We start from the raw sequence: 19,469 nt of genomic DNA, 5'->3' as shown, positions 1-19,469 counted from the left end.
TAAAGAATACAGACTTTGCATGTATTTGAGCTATGGAGTTTTGACCAAAATACTAAATCAATAACAGTTCTTAAGTTTTAGGGAATGTTGGTTAATTTGCCAGTTATTTAGCCTGTGCATTTTAAAACATTTGCATTATTATAGTATTACAGAATCATCCAGTATTTCCCCTGCACCCAGATAGGCAATATAACAAACTACTGGAAGATATCTAAGAGCCATTTTAGGTCTTTTCGAACCTTGGTTAAAGAATATAAATTGATTAAACAGAAAACTTGCTGTTGGACAATTGCTAAAATGTTTGTTATTACCTAATTGTTTAATCAACCTTTATTAAAATTCTATCTTTTGTAAAAATTCATTTTAGTAAATGAATATTCCTGTTCAGCCAGATGTAGTCACTCTGCAAAATGTTGATGCTCTGGTTGTTTTCTTACTACGAAACTGCAATTTTCCATTTTAATAGGCAGAAAACTATAGGAGCCTTGAGATTCTAATTGGAAATTCTATGCAATTGAGTACACTTTGCATGGTACTATGGGAAACAACTGAAAAAACTCTTAATTTTGTTGCCGTGAATGTCAAGCAGTCAAGGCTCAAAGCTAAATGGACTAAAATATTTGAAAACCAGTTTTGCAAATGCCTGTATTTACACTATTTTAGTTAAAATACCATGTCTTAACTTGCGTAGCTGTATGATGTTCTCGCTCTGTATGATAATGTCAACATTCTGATATTAGTGTTTTCTTGCCATTCCTATATAATTCATGACCAAGTGGTTGGATAGTTTGTAGTTTATGTTGTGGTTCTAGTTTATTTTAGTTTGCATCCCTTCTTTTTCCTGAGCTTGTGCTTGTGCATCATTCTAGCTGGATATTTAATGTAAAATTGTACCTAACCATTGATGCAGTACTTTGTACCACGTTTGCTGGTCTGCAACATGTAGTCAATTGCAATTTACTTTGCTTCAGTTTGGCTGCTGTTCAAAAATCTCATAAGCAGTTCGGTGGAGAGAATTATGTTGGTTTACTGGTTAACTTTTTCTTGTCCTATTTTACTTTGATGGAAGTTCTGTGATTTGGTCCTAAATATTGCATTTCAATGGCTGGCTTTCAGTTTTGGAATTCTTTGTAGATTATTGTCTGAAATATTTGGAATAATGTCTAGGATAGCCATGTACAAAAAGCTTCGAGACAAGTCACTTAATTTTATAAATGGTAAATATGATGAGAAGTTAGCTGTTGAAGAATATCACACTTTGTTCATGGCTGCTAAACTGTGGCTGAGTTGTACATTTAGTGTTAATGCATGGCTGTACAGTACTAGCAGTCACCGATCAGGGTTTAAGTCCTACCAGTGTATTGTATGGAGTTTGTATGTTCTCCTTGTAACCACATGGGTGTCCTCCAGGTGCTGCAGTTTCCTCATGTTCTACAGGCGTGTAGTTCGCGTCAATGAGTTGTGGGCATGCTATGTTGGAGCTAGAAGTATGACAACACTTGCAGGCTGCCCAAAGCACAATCCTCAAACTGTGTTGGTTCTTGAAGCAAAAACATTTCATTTCACTGAATGTTTCGAAGTACATGTGTGACAAATAATGCTAATCTAATCATTGTGTTATTAGAGCCCAATAAATGTCTTGAAAGCTGGATAAGATCCAGGGAATGCTTCCCTCAATCTGTACATGGCACCTGCGCTGTTCTACGTTGGTGCTCTGATGCTGAACTCGGTGCCTTTTGCTTTTATGTGAGTGACTTTCAGAAATAATACAGGTTTACAGGTTGTCAGTCTGGCCTTCCCTCAACAACAGTTGTGTATTCTGTGTGTTGCAAATGGGTCCTGGGTTTAATTATTGATATGGTAAAATTGGACCATACATTTGCAAATTATACATATGTTTTTACACTACCACACAGCAAAATGAATAATGTATATGCAAACTAAAAGGATGTAGAGGAGGAATTAGTTATGCAAATCCTCCGGGAATATTGGTATGATACTTGCTATAACAAACACTGATGGTAATCGCTAATGCCAGAATGTCAATAAATAATCTACTGTGTTGGTTGTTGATGCAAATGGTGTATTTCACCGTAAGTTTCGATGTGCATATGACAAATAAAGCTAATCTCTTTTATCTTTTATGTAGGAAAACCTAGCATTTATCAGCAGGTAGAACAGTTGCATTTGGAGAACATTGACGTTTAAATGGTCATGAGGGATTTCTGAAGGTTAATCTGGAATTACTTGAACCAACAACAATTACCATTGAGATATGATAGCTTTAATGGGAATCTATCTGTCTTTAGTATGAAAGAGTGACAGTGAATATATATGGAAAATGGAGTGACATTCTAGGGGATGTGGAGAACCAAAGTAGCGAAGGTTGGTGAGCAACTGGTACTATTCAGACAACTTTTTTGTGAGCAATTCTCCGACATTGCCTCTACTTCTCTAAGGAGGTCCTTGTGCTGACCCGCAATTTACCACAGTTGCATGGGGTGGGAGGGGTGAGCATTTGCACAGGTTTGCCAGCAGTAGTTAAAGCAGTGACTGTGCAAATTTTTTTCAATATTCTTTCCAGACTGGTTCTAAAGACATCATGATATAAAGAAGATAGCAGATTGGATGTAGGCTTTTTGAGGAGAGGAATAATGCAAGGGTTAATTGAAGCCCTCTGCATTGGGGGCACTACATCAGAAGCCAGAGTTGTTTCAGAACACAAAGGATATTACTTGCACATTGTATAGCTCAGCTTTGATCGTTAGCTGATGGTTGCCATATACAGTGGCATGCAAAAGTTTGGGCACCCCGGTCAAATTTTCTGTTACTGTGAATAGCTGAGCGAGTAAAAGATGACCTGATTTCCAAAAGGCATAAAGTTAAAGATGACACATTTCTTTAATATTTTAAGTAAGCTTACTTTTTTATTTCCATCTTTTACAGTTTCAAAATAACCAAGAAGGAAAAGGGCCCTTTGGGCACCCTGCATGGTCAGTCTTAGTAACACCCCCTTTGGCAAGTATCACAGCTTGTAAACGCTTTCTGTAGCCAGCTAAGAGTCTTTCAATTCTTGTTTGGGGGATTTTCGCCCATTCTTCCTTGCAAAAGGCTTCTAGATTTGTGAGATTCTTGGGCCTTCTTGCATGCGCTGCTCTTTTGAGGTCTATCCACAGATTTTCGATGATGATTAGGTCAGGGGACTGTGAGGGCCATGGCAAAACCTTCAGCTTGCACCTTTTGAGGTAGTCCATTGTGGGTTTTGAGGTAGTGTTTAGGATCATTATCCTGTTGTAGAAGCCATCCTCTTTTCATCTTCAGCTTTTTTACGCACGGTGTGATGTTTGCTTCCAGAATTTGCTGGTATTTAATTGAATTCAGTCTTCCCTCTACCAGTAAATGTTCCCCATACCACTGGCTGCAACACAAGCCCAAAGCATGATCGATCCACCCTCATGCTTAACAGTTGGAGAGGTGTTCTTTTCATGAAATTCTGCACCTTTTTTTTTCTCCAAGCATTGCTCATTGCGGCCAAAAAGTTCTATTTTAACTTCATCAGTCCACACGACTTGTTACCAGAATGCATCAGGCTTGCTTAGGTGTTCCTTTGCAAACTTCTGACGCTGAATTTTGTGGTGAGGACGCAGGAAAGGTTTTCTTCTGATGACTCTTCCATGAAGGTCATAGTTGTGCAGGTGTCGCTGCACAGTAGAACAGTGCACCACCACTCCAGAGTCTGCTAAATCTTCCTAAAGGTCTTTTGCAGTCAAACAGGGGTTTTGATTTGCCTTTCTAGCAATCCTATGAGCAGTCCTCTGGGAAAGTTTTCTTGGTCTTCCAGACCTCAACTTGACCTCCACCGTTCTTGTTAACTGCCATTTCTTGAATACATTACGAACTGAGGAAACGGCTACCTGAAAATGCTTTGCTATCTTCTTATAGCCTTCTCCTGCTTTGTGGGCATCATTTATTTTAATTTTCAGAGTGCTAGGCAGCTGCTTAGAGGAGCCCATGGCTGCTGATTGTTGGGACAAGGTTTGAGGAGTCAGGGTATTTATAAAGCTTTGAAATTTGCATCACCTGGCCTTTCCTAACGATGATTGTGAACAAGCCATAGCCCTAACAAACTAATTAAGGTCTGAGACCTTGGTAAAAGTTATCTGAGAGCTCAAATATCTTGGGGTGCCCAAACTTTTGCATGGTGCTCCTTTCCTTTTTATCGCTCTAAAATTGTACAAAACGAAAATACACTAATCTTGCTTAAAATGTTGAATGTTTCATCTTTAACTCTATGACTTTTGGAGATCAGTTCATCTTCTACTCACTTAGCTATTCACAGTAACAGAAATCTTGACCGGGGGTGCCCAAACTTTTGCATGCCACTGTAATATCTAGGAAGCTGCCTTGGTGCATTTACGATGGGGCAGTCCATTGTACCTGTTCTTTTACAGTTCAAGGTGTAAACCAAAGTGAATATTGAAAGTCAAAGAAACTGGAAATTTGAAATAAAAACTGCAAGTGCTGGAAGCTGTTAACAGGACAGGTAGCATCAGTGAAAGGGAAACAGAGGTAACATTTCAGGTTAAAGTCTCTTTAACCTGCTGATTGTTCAGGGTAATGCAGAGAGGGAAGTGGTACAACAAGTGTCATTTGTGAAATGACTGAAAAAATATTGTGGTCATTATGTGGGCTCAGCCTTTGACCAACCCACGGAGTGCAGAAAGACAAAGAAGTTAATGCAATATCTGGAGCAATTTCTACTGCCTGATTATGGAAAGGTGAAATGCATTGTATTTAAAATCACATGGTAATCACCTGGATAGCAAATACAATGGGTTATTTGCATGGCAGGTAACTTCCTGCTCTGGAAACTCTGTAGAAATGACTGTTTCCATTAAGAAAAGCTGTGAAAATCTCCCTTCAATGTCTTAACTCCCTTAGGCACACCATTGACAATGTCATTGTGGACTTGCTGGTATCTTCGATTTATGAATCTATTTTCTACAATGATGCCATTCTCCACCCATGTGAATACAGTGCACCAAGTAATCATAATGCACTTTGTGGATATGCAAAATTTTGCTCAGCTAAAATCAAATAATGCTTGTACACCACCCTCATGCATAATGTTTTAACCTGACTTTTGTGTGTCTTTCCCAATTCTAGGATGCTCTTCAGCACCTGTGAACAAGCTTGTCGAAGGCTGTTATTTATTCTGGAGATTGTTCAGGCTGCCTAATTGACTTGACTTCAATCTGTTCCCACTTTTTGTGCATAAAATCAGTTTAGATTAATATGCCAATAAGCAACGATAAGGACTTGAGTACAGTAACAAGCATTAGTGGAATGGCAGTAGTGAGAACATGAATACTATGAGAGAGAACAATCGGTATGTTCTCCACAGAACCACTGCACTACCCTTTGGCAATATCTCCGTAAACCTAGCTTTCTGTTTCGGATGCATTGCTTGAAAGCTGTGACAGTTTAAAATCTACTCCAAAGAACCATGTTCAAAACCACAATGAATCGGATTCAGGTTTCATGTCACCGGCATATGTCGGGAAATTTGTTGTTTTGCAGAAAAATTGACCTAGGTAGAAGTTTTTGATTATGTTGGCTGCTTTCCCGAGGCAGCAGGAAGTGTAGACAGAGACATTGGTGGGCAGTAGGTTTTTTGTGACACACTCGGCTTTGTCTACATCTCTGCTTTTTTTTGTGGTCCTCGGTTAGAGCATTTGTCATGCAAGCTGTGATGCATCCAGTTAAGATTCTTTTTATGGTGCATGATGTGAATGGTATTAACTTGATTACTCTTTGTTCTAGTTGGCTTTGATTTCATGGGATGACAGTTTAGAAGTAATTGCACTATAAAATGTTGATACCAGCAATTCAATTTTATTTTGAAATCCACAGGTGTTGGTGCATACGTTTCACCTGACATGATGGTTTCTGAATACTCCTTGCGAGAGAAGCTGCCTGCCAACCAGTACACCTGGTCTTCAAGGGGTCCATGGTAAATACTGTAACTTCTGTGTTGGTCAAGTTGTTGGTTAATTGAGGAAGATTTATAATGATGCATCATGGATTGTGCAATAACATTACTAAACTCTGAAAAGTATATCTGAAAAATTACATTTTTATATAATTGTGACTATCCAAATCTATAATAACTAAACACTGGTAATTCCTCTCAGAACAGCTGGCCCCAATCAGCATAATTCACCTCAATGTAATAAACCGAAGTCCCTGTGTTACCTGGCATTTCCAACAAGCTGTTTGTTTCAGCATTCTGTCTCTATCTTCTCACCTAAGTTATGATTAATACGTGTAAATCACGCTCTCATAGATAACACCAACATCATTTATCACCTGGAACCAACCCGTTGCAAACATTGCCTTTGTTCTCTGAACCTTCTACTCCCCTCTGCAACATAAACTCTTGTTTGCTTACATACTTAGATGAGATGAAAGGTGGTTGACGTTGGAGGATGTTCACAAATGCTGTCTGAGCTGCTGGGTATTTCCAACATATTCTGCTTTTATTTCAAGGCAGGCTGGTACTTTCTCCTTTAAAGAATCTTGTACAGCTGAAATGCAGAATTCATAATTGACTTAGAGTTGTGCTCCAAATTTAGGTTAAGAATTTTCAAAATAATAATTGAATTATTTTTCTGAACAGAATTGAAGGGGAATCAGAAGTAATGGAATATTTCAAAAAGTATCTGAAACAATCTTTGAACCATAAAAGCTTTATGCTTAATGTCATAAAAATTGTATGGTTTTGATACTTTAAACAACTGGAAGCCTACTCTTTATTTGTAAGAAAAAAACTTGAGGAACATGTGTTAGTACTGCTCTGGAGGTATCAAGTTTCCACTGTGGATAAATGTCACAGTGAATGTTGACTAACTTTTGGTTTTTCATTAGCGCAATGGCTAAAATTGCTGCAGTCAGTGTTTGGGTCTGAGATGACATGTACTGTAGATGGAAATTACTGTTCTGTATTTTTTAAATTTCTAAATTACTTGTATTATTAGTGCTCAAGTTTAATACTGTTCCATAAATTTTATAGTGTAGATTATTTAACTGTTAAAATGTTTTTAAGTTCTGACGGAGCTCTCGGAGTGTGCATCAGTGCACCAGGAGGTGCTATAGCTTCTGTTCCAAACTGGACACTACGTGGAACACAGCTGATGAACGGTACCTCAATGTCTTCTCCAAATGCGTGTGGAGGCATTGCCCTGTTGCTTTCAGGTAACATACTGTATTTTTGTGAATGACTGATTGAAAACTGTGTAACAGAATAATGCTTTGCATGTGCCTATATAAGCTAACCTTCTTATTAAATAGACATGACATGTTATAGCATGTTTGTCAAGGGAATCACTCAGTTCCTGGTTGAATAACTGATTCCTTATTGGCTAGAAGTGATGTTTGCCTGTTGTAATTTTAAAAATAAGTAGTTTAAGTGTGGAAGAATTATCCTTCAAATCTTGTCAGCCTTATTTTGCATGGTCCATTATGTCATGTTGATCCTTAACCCTTGTGCTACAGAATATGTTTGCTATATAAGCTGGCACTATACTCTGAGAGTTACCGATACTGTGTGATTCATCCAATTATGAAATATTTAGATAAACGGCTTCCTCTGTCACTTATTTCAAAACAGAAAATTGGTGATGTCAGAGCAAGGTTTATACGTCAAGGGTATTAAAAATTTAGAACAAGTCACTGGAGTACTACTAGAATTCATAGGAAACATAATTTGGACCAATAATTTTTTCTGATTATTAGTCTCTCAGTGTGTTCTTATATTTTATGCCACTGAGTAATGTTTGTTCTGGCAGCTACTTTTTTATATATAAAAAAAAAAAAAATTGAGGTTAATTTGTGCCTCTTCTCTGCATTACTTCCAGAGGCTAATAGTTTTGTCTGTATTTTGCCAATCAATATTTCTGATTACAGCTTCTTGTGTCCCATGCTATATTGTGCTAAGTATGTAATTTAGTATTTGTACATATTTTGATTTTAATACAACTTTTGCAGGCCTTAAAGCTAATGGTATTGGCTACAGTATTCATTTCATTCGGCGAGCACTTGAAAACACAGCCATGAAGATTGATGATATTGAAGTATTTGCACAGGGACATGGTGTAATTCAGGTACGTTTGTAATCTTCCCTTATTCTTTAAATTTGTTATGATGTTGGAATGATTTGAAGAAATCAACTCTTGTTAGTGTTGTATTAACCAATGTCTGGATATGGAATCATTGTTAAAATCTAACAATTTATTGTTAGATGCAAGATACTGTAGTTACATCTCTTTGAAAGCATTGTGCCTTAACACATAATTTAGCAATGTTTGTGATATAACACACACATTGCTGAATCGTGTGATGAGGCACATTTTGATTTTTACCTGTATTGCAATTGCAACTTGTACATAGTTTTATGAATTAAAATTATTTGCCTTATTCTATATTTTCAAAGAGATGGCTACAGAGATGGTGGACACCTCAGTTGTGGTCCTTCCAAAATTCTCTATCCACTGAAATGATCTCAGCACATTGAAAAACATTACAAGTGTAACCCAAACAACAGGAATTCTGCAGATGCTGGAAATTCAAGCAACACACGTCAAAGTCCTGACGAAGGGTCTCGGCCTGAAACGTCGACTGTACCTCTTCCTAGAGATGCTGCCTGGCCTGCTGCGTTCACCAGCAACTTTGATGTGTGTTACAAGTGTAACCCTCTCACTGGGCTTGTAACAAACTTAGCTTGTTAGCTAACTCCGTCTAGTGGCCACATGACTCTGCGTCACATGGGTAACGGGGAGAAGGCCACCTTCAGAAAGCAACACGCATCTAGGGTCGGTATGATTCGGGTTCAACCAAACAGGAAAGTTGGAATGTTCTGATGAGGGAACGAAAATTGTGGTGAATGCTGTGTAAATACTGTCCCATGCAAAGCCATCCTTCGCCAGGAAATAACAGATTGTACACCAGCATACAATTACAGTGGAAGTATATTTAGCAATATTCCAACTTAAACAGTTAACAGAAAAAGTAATAAAAGGTCCCTTTACAGTTAAACCAGTCTAAATGTGCACATAAACATTGGAGCTCATTTCTGTAGAATTTGGCTGTATCACTTTAGTCGCGGCTCTGAACCCCCATTACCAGCCACAGAGCGAACTTCCCTTGAAGAACATCACAATCAAGCTGGCTAACTCAGAAGTATTGGCCCTTCCTCCTTGAAGCCATTCACCTGCACAAAGCATTCCTTGCAATAGGGTCTCCCCTTCGGGTGGGATTCTCCAAGCGTCTTCACTTGTGCTCTCCCCACACCTCCTCACAAAACAAAAACCCAAAACCAGACCCAGGAGAGAGATCAATTGGGTGGGACAAGCGGATAAGGGAGTCGCGTAGAGCAGGAAAGCAGGGGGTGGGGTGGGAAATGGCTTAGTGGTAAAATCCTGGCAGACATTATGGAGAAAAATATCCTGAATATAAAGGCTCATTAAGTGATAGGTTTTCCTTGTCCTTACCTATCCCTGTTATGACGGTGGGAGGATGGGTGAGAGTAGATGTGCCGGAAATGGAGGAGATGCTGGTGAAAGCAGCTGAAATGTGGTGTGGAAGAGAAACATCGTTCTTGCTAAAAGGAAGCTACTGTATCTCAGCTGTTCTAGAATGGAAAGCTTCAGCCTGAGAACAGGTGTGGTAGTTACTGAGAAACTGAAAGAATGGAATAGTGTGTTTGCAAGTCACAGTAAGAAGAGGTATAGTCAAAATAACTGAGAGACAATAGGTTTTTTAAAAAGGTATCAGTAGACAGTCTGTCGCCAAAGATGGAGACAGATCAAGAACATAGAGAGCTGTCAGTAGTGGACCAAGTAAATTTGAAGACAATAACATTACCATTCAAGAAAATAGGAAGAAAAAGGCCTCTGTCTATTAGTTTGATATCATTTGGTAGAAACATACTGGAATCCGTTGTTAAGTGACATCAATATACATGGAAAAGATTCATTCAGGTTGCTCCAAAACTTAAGAACACCAGTGTGAGAGTAATATTTTAGGATCAATAGTGGATTGGTTACTTGGAAAAAATGAGTAGGGATAAATGGATTATTTTCAGTTTAGTGAACTGTAACAAATGGGTATCTCAAGAATCTGTGTTCTCTTTAACTATGGTATGTACTAAGGCCAGCATTTAATGCCCTTTTCCTAACTGTTGTTGGGAAGGTGATGGTTGAGCCATCTTCTTGAATTGCAGCAGTCGTCCTGGTGCGACACTCCATAGTGCTGCTGGGGAGAGAGTTTCAGGATTTAGACCCAGTAGTGGTGTTACTCCTGTGTCTTTAATTGACTTGTTTTGGAGTAGAGTCTGAGGTTTGGATCAGAAATTCAGTGTGTTTTGAGGATGGTAAACAATGCAGTCACTGTTTGGTGGTAGAGGAAAGAATGAATGTTGGTTGATGTGGTGCCTATCAAATGGCCTGCTTTTCCCTGAATTCTGTCAGGTGTCTTTAAAGTTGTTGGCACGACACTCGTCCTGGTATGTTCTGCAGTTTTATTATGGTATTCACCAGATACATTTACATGTATTAGGAATTTGCCAAGCTGTGTTGGTCAGAGCATGGCATGCACCAATAAGCAAAAGCATTCAACGATTATAAAGAATTATATAAAATATAACGTTAGTGGTTAAAGTACAGATATGGAATAAAATGTGCATTGTTTATTTTGTGGTGGTACTTGGATTTATTGCCTCTGGTCATCAGCCAAATGACAGTGGTGTCATTCGCAAACTTTATCAGATTAATTGATGGATCTCTGGCGACAGTGATTGGTATAAAGAGAAAATAGGAGAGGGGAGAGAATTTGTGAACCCTGTAGAATCTTCTCCTTTTTTTGCATAAATATGACCTAAAATGTGATCAGATCTTCACGCAAATACTAAAACTAGATAAAGAGAACCCAATTAAGTAAATAACACAAAAACATTATATTTGTTCATTTATTTATTGAGAAGAATGATCCAATATTACATATATTTGTTGGAAAAAGTATGTTAACCTCTGGGGTAATGTCTTCTATAAAAGCTATTTGGAGTCAGGTGTTCCATCAATGAGATAAGACTAGAGGTGTGGGTTGTTGAGGTGCCCTGCCCTATATATTAAAAAAAAGAGTCAAGTTACTGACAGAGCCTGTTCTTCTCAAGAAAGGTCTGTTAATGTGCACCATGTCTCAATCAAAACAACTTTCAGAGGACCTTGGAAGAAGAATTGTAGAGATGTATCAAGCTGGAAAAGGCTACAAAAGCTTTTGTGAAGACCTGGGTGTTCATCAGTCAGCAGTAAGAGAACTTGTCTACAAATGGAAGAAACTCAGTACTATTGCTGCTCTACTAGGAATGGGCATCCTGCAAAGATCACACAAAGACCACAACGTGCAATGCTGAAGGAGGTGAAAAAGAACCCAAGGGTAGCAGCAAAAGACCTGCAGAACTTGAAGTCTCTGATCTGTCCACTGTAAGAAAAACACTGAACGAGAATGGTGTTCATGGAAGGACACCACAGAGGAAACCACTGATCTCCAAAACAAACATTGCTGCACATCTCAAGTGTACAGCAGACCTCCTGGATGTTCTACAATGCTTCTGGGACAAATATTCTATGGACAGATGAAACAAAAGTTTTAACTTTTTGGCAAGAATGCACAATTGCTGTGTTTGGAGGAAAAAGGGCACTGCACAGCAACATCAAAACCTTATCCCAATTGTGAAGCGTGGTGGAAGGAGCATCATGTTTTGGGGCTGCTTTGCTGCCTCACGGCCTGGACAGCTTGCAATCGTTGAGATACCAATTAATTCAAAATTGTATCAAGACATTTTACAGGAGAATATCAGGGTAGCAGTCTGTCAGTTGAAGCTTAATAGAAGTTGGATAACGCAACAAGGCAATGATCTGAAAGACGAGTAAATCAACAACAGAATGGTTTAAAAAAGAGAAAATTTGTGTTTTGGAAAGTCGGTGTCAAAGTCCTGACCTTAATCCTATAGAAATGTTGTAGCAAGCAGTTCATGTAAAGAAGCCCACCAACACCCCAGAGCTGAAGCAGTTTTGTAAGGAAGAATGACCAAAAATTCTTCTAAGCCGATATACAGGGCTGATCAACGGTTACCAGAAACGTTTGGTTGAAGTTTTTGCTGTACAAGGGGGTCACACCAGTTACTGAAAGCAAAGGTTCACATATGTTTTCCAACAAATACGTGTAATATTAGATAATTTTTCTCATAAATAAATGAACAAGTATAATGTTTTTGGTGTTTATTTAAAGGGGTTCTCCTTATCTAGCTTTAGGACTTGTGTGAAGATCAGATCACATTTTAGTTCATACTTAAGCAGAAATGGAGAAAATTCTGCAGGGTTCACAAACTTACTAGCACCATTGTACCTGTGATGTACCAGTGCAGAGTGAGCGGGATGTGGAGAGCAGATTTCCTCTCGGCGTCCAGCATTCTGGGGAGAACAATCCAAGTTTGTCCAACTTGTCCTTACAGCCTGTATCCTCTAACCAGACAGCATCCTGGTAAACTACATCTGCACCTTTTCCACAATCTCCACATTCTTCTTGTAAGGGGACAACCAGTACCGCACACAAGTTTGGTTGGACTGAAGTTTTATAGAGCTGCAGCACAGCTTCTGTACTCTTATACTCAACACCCCTAAAAATGAAGGCAAGCATTTCACATGCCTTCTTTACCCCTTTATCCGCTTGTGTAGCCATTTTGAGTGAACAGTGGACCAGGACCGCTCTGTACCTCAATGCTATTAAGGGCCCTACCATTAACTATATAATTTTTCCTTTCCTTTAATCTCCCAAAGCGCAGAACCTCTCACTTGCTTGGATTAAAATCCATCTGCCAGTTCTTTGGCTATATCTGTAACTGATCTATATTACATTGTTTTCTTCTTGAGTCCTTTACACTGTCCACAGTTGCATCAATCTTGGTGTCATCTGCAATATTGCTAATCCACTCAGCCACATCTTCATCCAAATCATTGATAGATCATTGCACACAAGAGGTCCCAGCACCTGTGGAACATCATTGATCACAGACCTCCAGCCTGAAAAACAGTTGTCTACCCCTACTTGCGGTCTTCTGAATCCACACTTGCAATTCACCTTGGATCCTATGCATCTTTTTCTTCCTACCACAAGAAACCTTGTCAAATGCCTTCCTAAACTCCTTGTAAATACCATCCACCACCTTAACCTCATTAAGTATTGTTGTTACCTCCTTAAAAAAACAAAGACAAGTGTATTGAACATGACCTGCCATGCAGATCATGCCTTTCCTGTGTCTCAGTATTCACTCTAATCATTTCCCTACCACTGACGTGAGGCTCATTGGCCTATCATTACCAGGATTATTTCTATTTCTCTTGAACAAGGGCACAACATTCACTCTTCTCCGATCCTTCAGGACCTTACCGGTTGCAAGTGCGACACAAGCATCTTTGTCAAATCCCCAGCAATCTCCTTGCATGCTGTTTTCAATTTTCAGTGGTATATGCTTTACAGAAGGTCCAGCACTACCTCCTCCTTAATCTTAAAATGTCCCACCAATTTAACATGCATTGCTGTTTTCACTTTCTTTCTATTTCTTCAGTAAATACCAATGCAAAGTACTTATTTAGTACCTCAGCCACTTGTGCTGGTTCCAAGAACAAATTCCCTCCCTTATCCTTGAGTAGAACTACCCTCTTAGTTACCTCTTTTTCTCTACATAGAAGTATAAAACACCTTTGGATTATCTTTGACTGTGTTCACCAAGAACATTCCATGGTCTCTTTTTACCTTTCTATTCACTTACTTGAGCACATACCTCCTATCTTTGTATTCTTTAAAGGCCCATTCTGATTTTTTTTTAGATTTATTGTCAGTTAGAAATGCATACATGCATTAAGAAATGATACAATGTTTCCCCGGAGTGATATCACAGAAAACAAGACAAACCAAAGACTAACACTGACAAAACCACATAATTATAACATATAGTTACAGCAGTGCAAAGCAATACCATAATTTGATAAAGAACAGACCATAGGCACAGTAAAAAAAAAAGTTCTCCAAGTCCCGAGTGGATCGACTCCCGAGTCCCTGATAGCAGGCGGCAAAAGGAAGGAACTCCCTGCCATAAACCTCCAGGCACCGTCAATTTGCCAATACCTTAGAAGCAGCCGACCCTGAGTCCATCCGTCCGAAAACTCCGAGCTTCCAAGCAGCCTCTCCGATACAGCCTCCCGAGCGCCTTCGACTTTTCCCCGGCCGCTGAAACACGCAAAGCCAAGGATTTCGGGGCCTTCAGCTCCGGAGATTCTGGTTACCACACAGTAGCAGCAGTAGCAAAGCAGTCATTTTGGAAGTTTTCCAGATGTTCCACTGTGCTTTCACGTCTGTCTCCATCAAATCAGAATTGTGCACAGTCCTCTACTTGACAAATAACAGATATTCATCACCGAAGGGGCCGCGCACGCTACCGTCGCGCCGCCATCTTCTCCCCCCTAAATCTTGTGTATGCCTGTTCTTTTTTCCTGACAAAATTTAAGACCTCTTGGGGCATCCAAGGTTTCATTGCCTTACCTACCTTGTCTTTTCTCCTCACTGGAAAATGCCAAGCCTGAACTCTCATCAACTGGTCTTTAAACAACTCTCACATGTTCAAATGTGGACTTGTCTGACAACATCTGCTCCCAGTTTATGCCCCTTAGCTTGCCTTATCCTGTTGTAATTTGCCCTTCTCAATTTAGTGCCTTCTCGCATAACCATCTTAAAACAGAATGCTGAGATACAGCATGGAAATGGATCATGCTGGTCATCAACCACCCATTACACAAAATCTACATTCATTCCTTTTCCTTTATTCTCCCTTCATTCACATCAGCTGACTCTGGATTCTATCACTCACCTACACTGCAGGCCCACTTAAGTGGCCAACAAACTTACCAACCTGTATATCTTTGTAATATTGGAGGAAACCAGAGCACATGATAGAAACTCAGGTGTCACAGGGAGAACGTGCAAACTCCACGCAAACGGCACTCGAGGTTTGGATTGAACTCTGGTCTCTGGCAGCAAATCCACAAGCCATGTTCCTGGACCACCTTCATAATACAGAGCGACCCATTTTCAATCACAACGGTCCTTCTGGTGTGCTGCTAAACACTGAGCTTTATATTTTAGTTCCAGAGACCAGGAAGGAACAATGACATGTTTCCAAGACAGGGTTTGTAACTTGGAAACCTGCTGGTGATGGGATTCACAATCTCTGCCCTTCCCAGTGGTAGAGGCCACAGGTTTGAGAGGTGATTAGGAGGAGTCTGCATGAAAAGTCATGCTTGACAAACCTTTTGGAGTTTCTTGAAGAGGTAATAAAAAAGATAGATGTGGGTAGTGCGGTGGATGTTCTGTCTTGGACTTCTGCAAGGCATTCAACGGGGAAGGTGAAGGTCACATGGGATACAAGGAGAATCAGATAGCTGGATTTAAAATTGGCTTCGAAGTAGGAAGCAGAGCTGGTGGTTGGAGAATGGAAGCTAGTGACACCACCAGTGTAGTGCTACTGAGGTTGCAGCCCTTGTTACTCACCATAATTTGAATGCAAATGCACAAGGCTTGATCATTGAATTTACAGATGACATGAAATTAGGCCATGTTGATAGTGAAAGAGATTTTCTAGATTGCAAGGGTATCTGGATCAGACCACCCTATGATTTATACTATGAATGGTAGGGCACTAGGGTGTGTAGTGGAAGTGGAACTGCAACTGCATAGTTCATTGAAAGCAGTTTCACAGAAAGATAGGTGGTGAAAAAGAGTTTCACTGGCCTTCATCAGAAAGGGCACTGTGTATAGGAGTTGTGACACTGCGTGGCAGTTTATAAGTCATTGGTTGTACTTGGAATACTAAGTACCATTTTGGTCACCCTGTTATAGTAAAAATGCTGTTAAACAGGAAAGAGTACAGAGAATATTAATGAGGATGTTCCCAGGACCAGAGAGCCTGAGCTATAGAGAGAGGTTGTCTAGGCTAGGTCCTTAGAGCTAGTAGAAGGAGGGGCAACTTTTTGCAAATGTTTACTGGGATGCATAGCTAGGGTGGATAGTGATAGTCTCATCTCCAGCAAAGGGGAGATCAAAACTAGAGGCATAGATTTCGGATGAGAGGGTGAGGGTTTAAAAGCAACCTGAGAGAAAGCTTTTCATGCAGAAGTTGGTGAATATATGGAATGAGCTACTAGAAGAAGTGGTTGAGGCAGGGACAATAATATTTAAAAAAGCACTTGGATAGGTACATGGAGGAGCAGTACTTAAGCGGGTATGGGCTGAACACAGGAAATTATGACTAGTTGGGTGGGCACCAGGGTTAGCATAGGCTGGCTGGGACAAAGAGCTTGTATCTATGCTGTGTTATTCAGTGACAGTTCTGATGCTGCTCCTGGCCCTCGGTGTCTCAGGGATGCCTAATGCAGTTCTTAACCTATCCAATACAGCACAATGATTTGCCACATAATGTAATAGAGGGTATTGTTATTAGTCCTGACCTTCATGAGGAGCCTGCATTTGATCTCTTGGTGATGGGTAATGTGAAGATGAGGTTAAGGAAGTTTTCCCTGCTATTTGTTCTCACACTGTTTCTGACAGGCCTATCTTGCTGAGTGACAGTGAAATTCCCTCACATTCAAGGTGGGAAGAGACTTTGTGGGATCCCAAATCATTTTTAAGAAATCACAGTGTTATTTCCTCCCAGCTGCATTCCACTGGGCTATCATCCCTTTAGTGGTGGAACAAAACATTTGTAGGAACAATGAGAACAGGACCAGCTTATTCAATATAAAGTACACCTAGTTATCAGACAGTAGCAAATTTGGTAGAGATGTTAGTGAGGAAGACTTGCGGATTTGACACTAAATTTCTGACTTTGTCAAGTTTAGTGCTGTGACTGGGGTTGTGTAATCTGTCTGGTTTCATGATCATTAATACATTTCTGGTACCCCATGCCACATTCCAGATTCTGCAGTTGCTGAAGTGGAGATAATCAGTTTCTTAGTAATATGACCACCTGGCTGTACTTCTACTCCCAGCATATAGACAGAGACTAAAGCCCACAGCACCGGTAGTAAGGACCAAGAAAGTATGGTCAAGGGAGGCAGAGGAGCATTTGTAGGACTGCTTAGAGACATTATTCTGGACAATATTCAATAATACATCTTCAAATATGAATGAATTGCTGTGGATTTTCAGCTTCTGCAGTATCTCTTGTGTTTATGAATGCGCCATTTGTCACCGACTTCAAGACCTGTGTGGATGATCCAGGACTATACAAGAAGTCCATGTGCGTCCAATGGAAGGCTATTTTAAGAGCAAATAAACAAATCTGATTGATGTTAAAGACAGAATCAGATGCACATCAACTCTGGCAGGGTTACAGGCTATTACTTCCTACAAGGTGAAACCTAACGCTTCAGTCCCAGATGAGCTCAACGCCTTTTATGCATGCTTTAAAAGGAAGAAGGAAACTATACCTGTGTAAATTGCTGCAGCATTTGTGATCTCTGAATCAGAGGCCAATATCAGGACATCTTTCAAGAGGGTGAACGCTCGCAAAGTGTTAGGTCCCAATGGTGTACCTGTGCCAACCAACCGGCGGGTGTGTTCACGGACATCTTCAATCTCTCACTGCTGCAGTTGGAGATTCCCACCTGTTTCAAAAGGGTGCCAATCATACCAGTGCCCAAGAAAAGCAGATGAGCTACCTCAATGACTATTACCCAGTTTCACTCACATTTACTGTGATGAACGAGGTGGTGTATGGGAGTGAGATAAATCAGCTGGTTGAGTGGTGTCGCAACAATAACCTTGCAGTCAACATCAGTAGTACCAAGGAACTAATTATGGGCTACAGGAAGAGGAAGTCAAGGGAACATGCACTAGTGCTCATCAGGAGACCAGAGAGAGAAGGGTGAGTACTTTCAATTTCCTGGCTGTCAACATCTCTGAGGATCTGTACTGGGTGGAACATATTGATGCAACTACAAATAAGGCACGACAGCAGCTATATTTCATTCAGAGTTCGAGGAGACTTGGTATGTAACTTAAGACACTTGCAAATTTCTACTGATGCACTGTGGAGGGTGTTCTAGCTGGTTACATCACCGTCTGGTATGGAGGAGCCACTACACAGGATCGGAAAAGGCTGCAGAAAGTCGTAAACCGAGCTAGTTCCATCTGGGCACTCACCTCATCAGCATCAACGACAATTCAAAAGATGGTGCCTCAGGAAGGTAGCATTCATCGTTACTGACCCCCATGACCCAGGACGTGCCTTCTTCAAATTGCTACCATCAGATGCAGGACCCTGAAGCCACACACTCAACTTTTCAGAAACAGCTTCTTCCCCTCCACCATCAGATTTCTAAATGGACATTGAACCGACTTTCACATGCTCTTTGCCTTTTTATGCTACTTATTTAATTTTTATGTGTTTCTTATGGTAATTCATAGTTATTTAATATTATGTATTGCAATACACAGCTGCCAAAAACGACAAATTTCACAACATATGTCAGTGATATTAAATCTGATTTTGATGTGCTACTTTTATAAGTTTTTGAATTTGACATATGAAATTTATTTCTGCTCTCTTACTAGGTTGATAAAGCGTATGATTACCTCATACAAAACTCATCCATGACCAGCAGTAATTTGGGTTTTAATGTTGTTGTCGGCAATCAACGGGGAATTTATCTCCGTGATCCACACCATGTAGCTGCACCTTCAGACCATGCAATATCGATAGAACCGGTCTTCCCTGAACATGCAGGTGAGAGCAGTTTGCTGATCACATGTATTTCCAGTCAGTGTTTTACAACCATAGAGCATTAAGTTTAATAGTTGAAATTCTGTAAAGCATCAATATTGTGAAACACAACATGAAGTTAGTTCCACTAGGCACTTTAAACTGCCTTACAACCATTGATATTATACTGTCATTTTTGGAAAGTAAAATAGATCATTGCACGTGGTGTTCTGTCCCCATGTGATTTCTAAATTTTCTTTCATGGTTGTGAAAGTTGAACGATAAAATGTCAGTTAGGACACTGAATGGAATTTCCCTACTCTTTGAGGATACTTTGCATCCAACTGTGAAGACAACGGGTCCTCCAATACAATTGTGATAGTCATTTCTTGACTATCAGTAAACCTGTTGATCAATTTTTAAAATTGATTGTAAATTCCTAACTACCTTTCTTGTCAAGTATTCATGACAATGTTTCTCATTGCAGCTTTAGACTGATATTGGGCAGCTGAAACTGTATATTTGTGTACATGTGTTTATTTTTGTAACATACTTTCACATCCACCTTTATCTTTTTGCATTAAGGATTAACTTATTT

At 39.9% G+C, this 19,469-nt stretch overlaps 1 protein-coding gene across 5 annotated transcripts in view; it reads left to right on the top strand.

Annotated features, from left to right (window-relative positions):
- tpp2 (tripeptidyl peptidase 2) overlaps nt 1–19,469 on the top strand; it is a 125,145-nt gene that overhangs the window by 36,792 nt on the left and 68,884 nt on the right. For all 5 annotated transcript variants that reach the window (XR_011886596.1, XR_011886597.1, XM_072263477.1 and 2 more), the window contains exons 10-13: nt 5,914–6,013; nt 7,106–7,254; nt 8,047–8,162; nt 18,724–18,895. Coding sequence is in view for 3 of the 5 variants with exons in the window: in XM_072263477.1 (XP_072119578.1) it covers nt 5,914–6,013; nt 7,106–7,254; nt 8,047–8,162; nt 18,724–18,895 (537 nt within the window). In the remaining 2 variants the exon portion in view is untranslated. The remainder of the gene's footprint in view (nt 1–5,913; nt 6,014–7,105; nt 7,255–8,046; nt 8,163–18,723; nt 18,896–19,469) is intronic.

This window comes from Mobula birostris, chromosome 7, assembly GCF_030028105.1.
Source record: "Mobula birostris isolate sMobBir1 chromosome 7, sMobBir1.hap1, whole genome shotgun sequence".
Classification (NCBI taxonomy): Eukaryota; Metazoa; Chordata; class Chondrichthyes; order Myliobatiformes; family Myliobatidae; genus Mobula; species Mobula birostris.
This window is presented reverse-complemented; position numbering and strand designations above follow the sequence as displayed.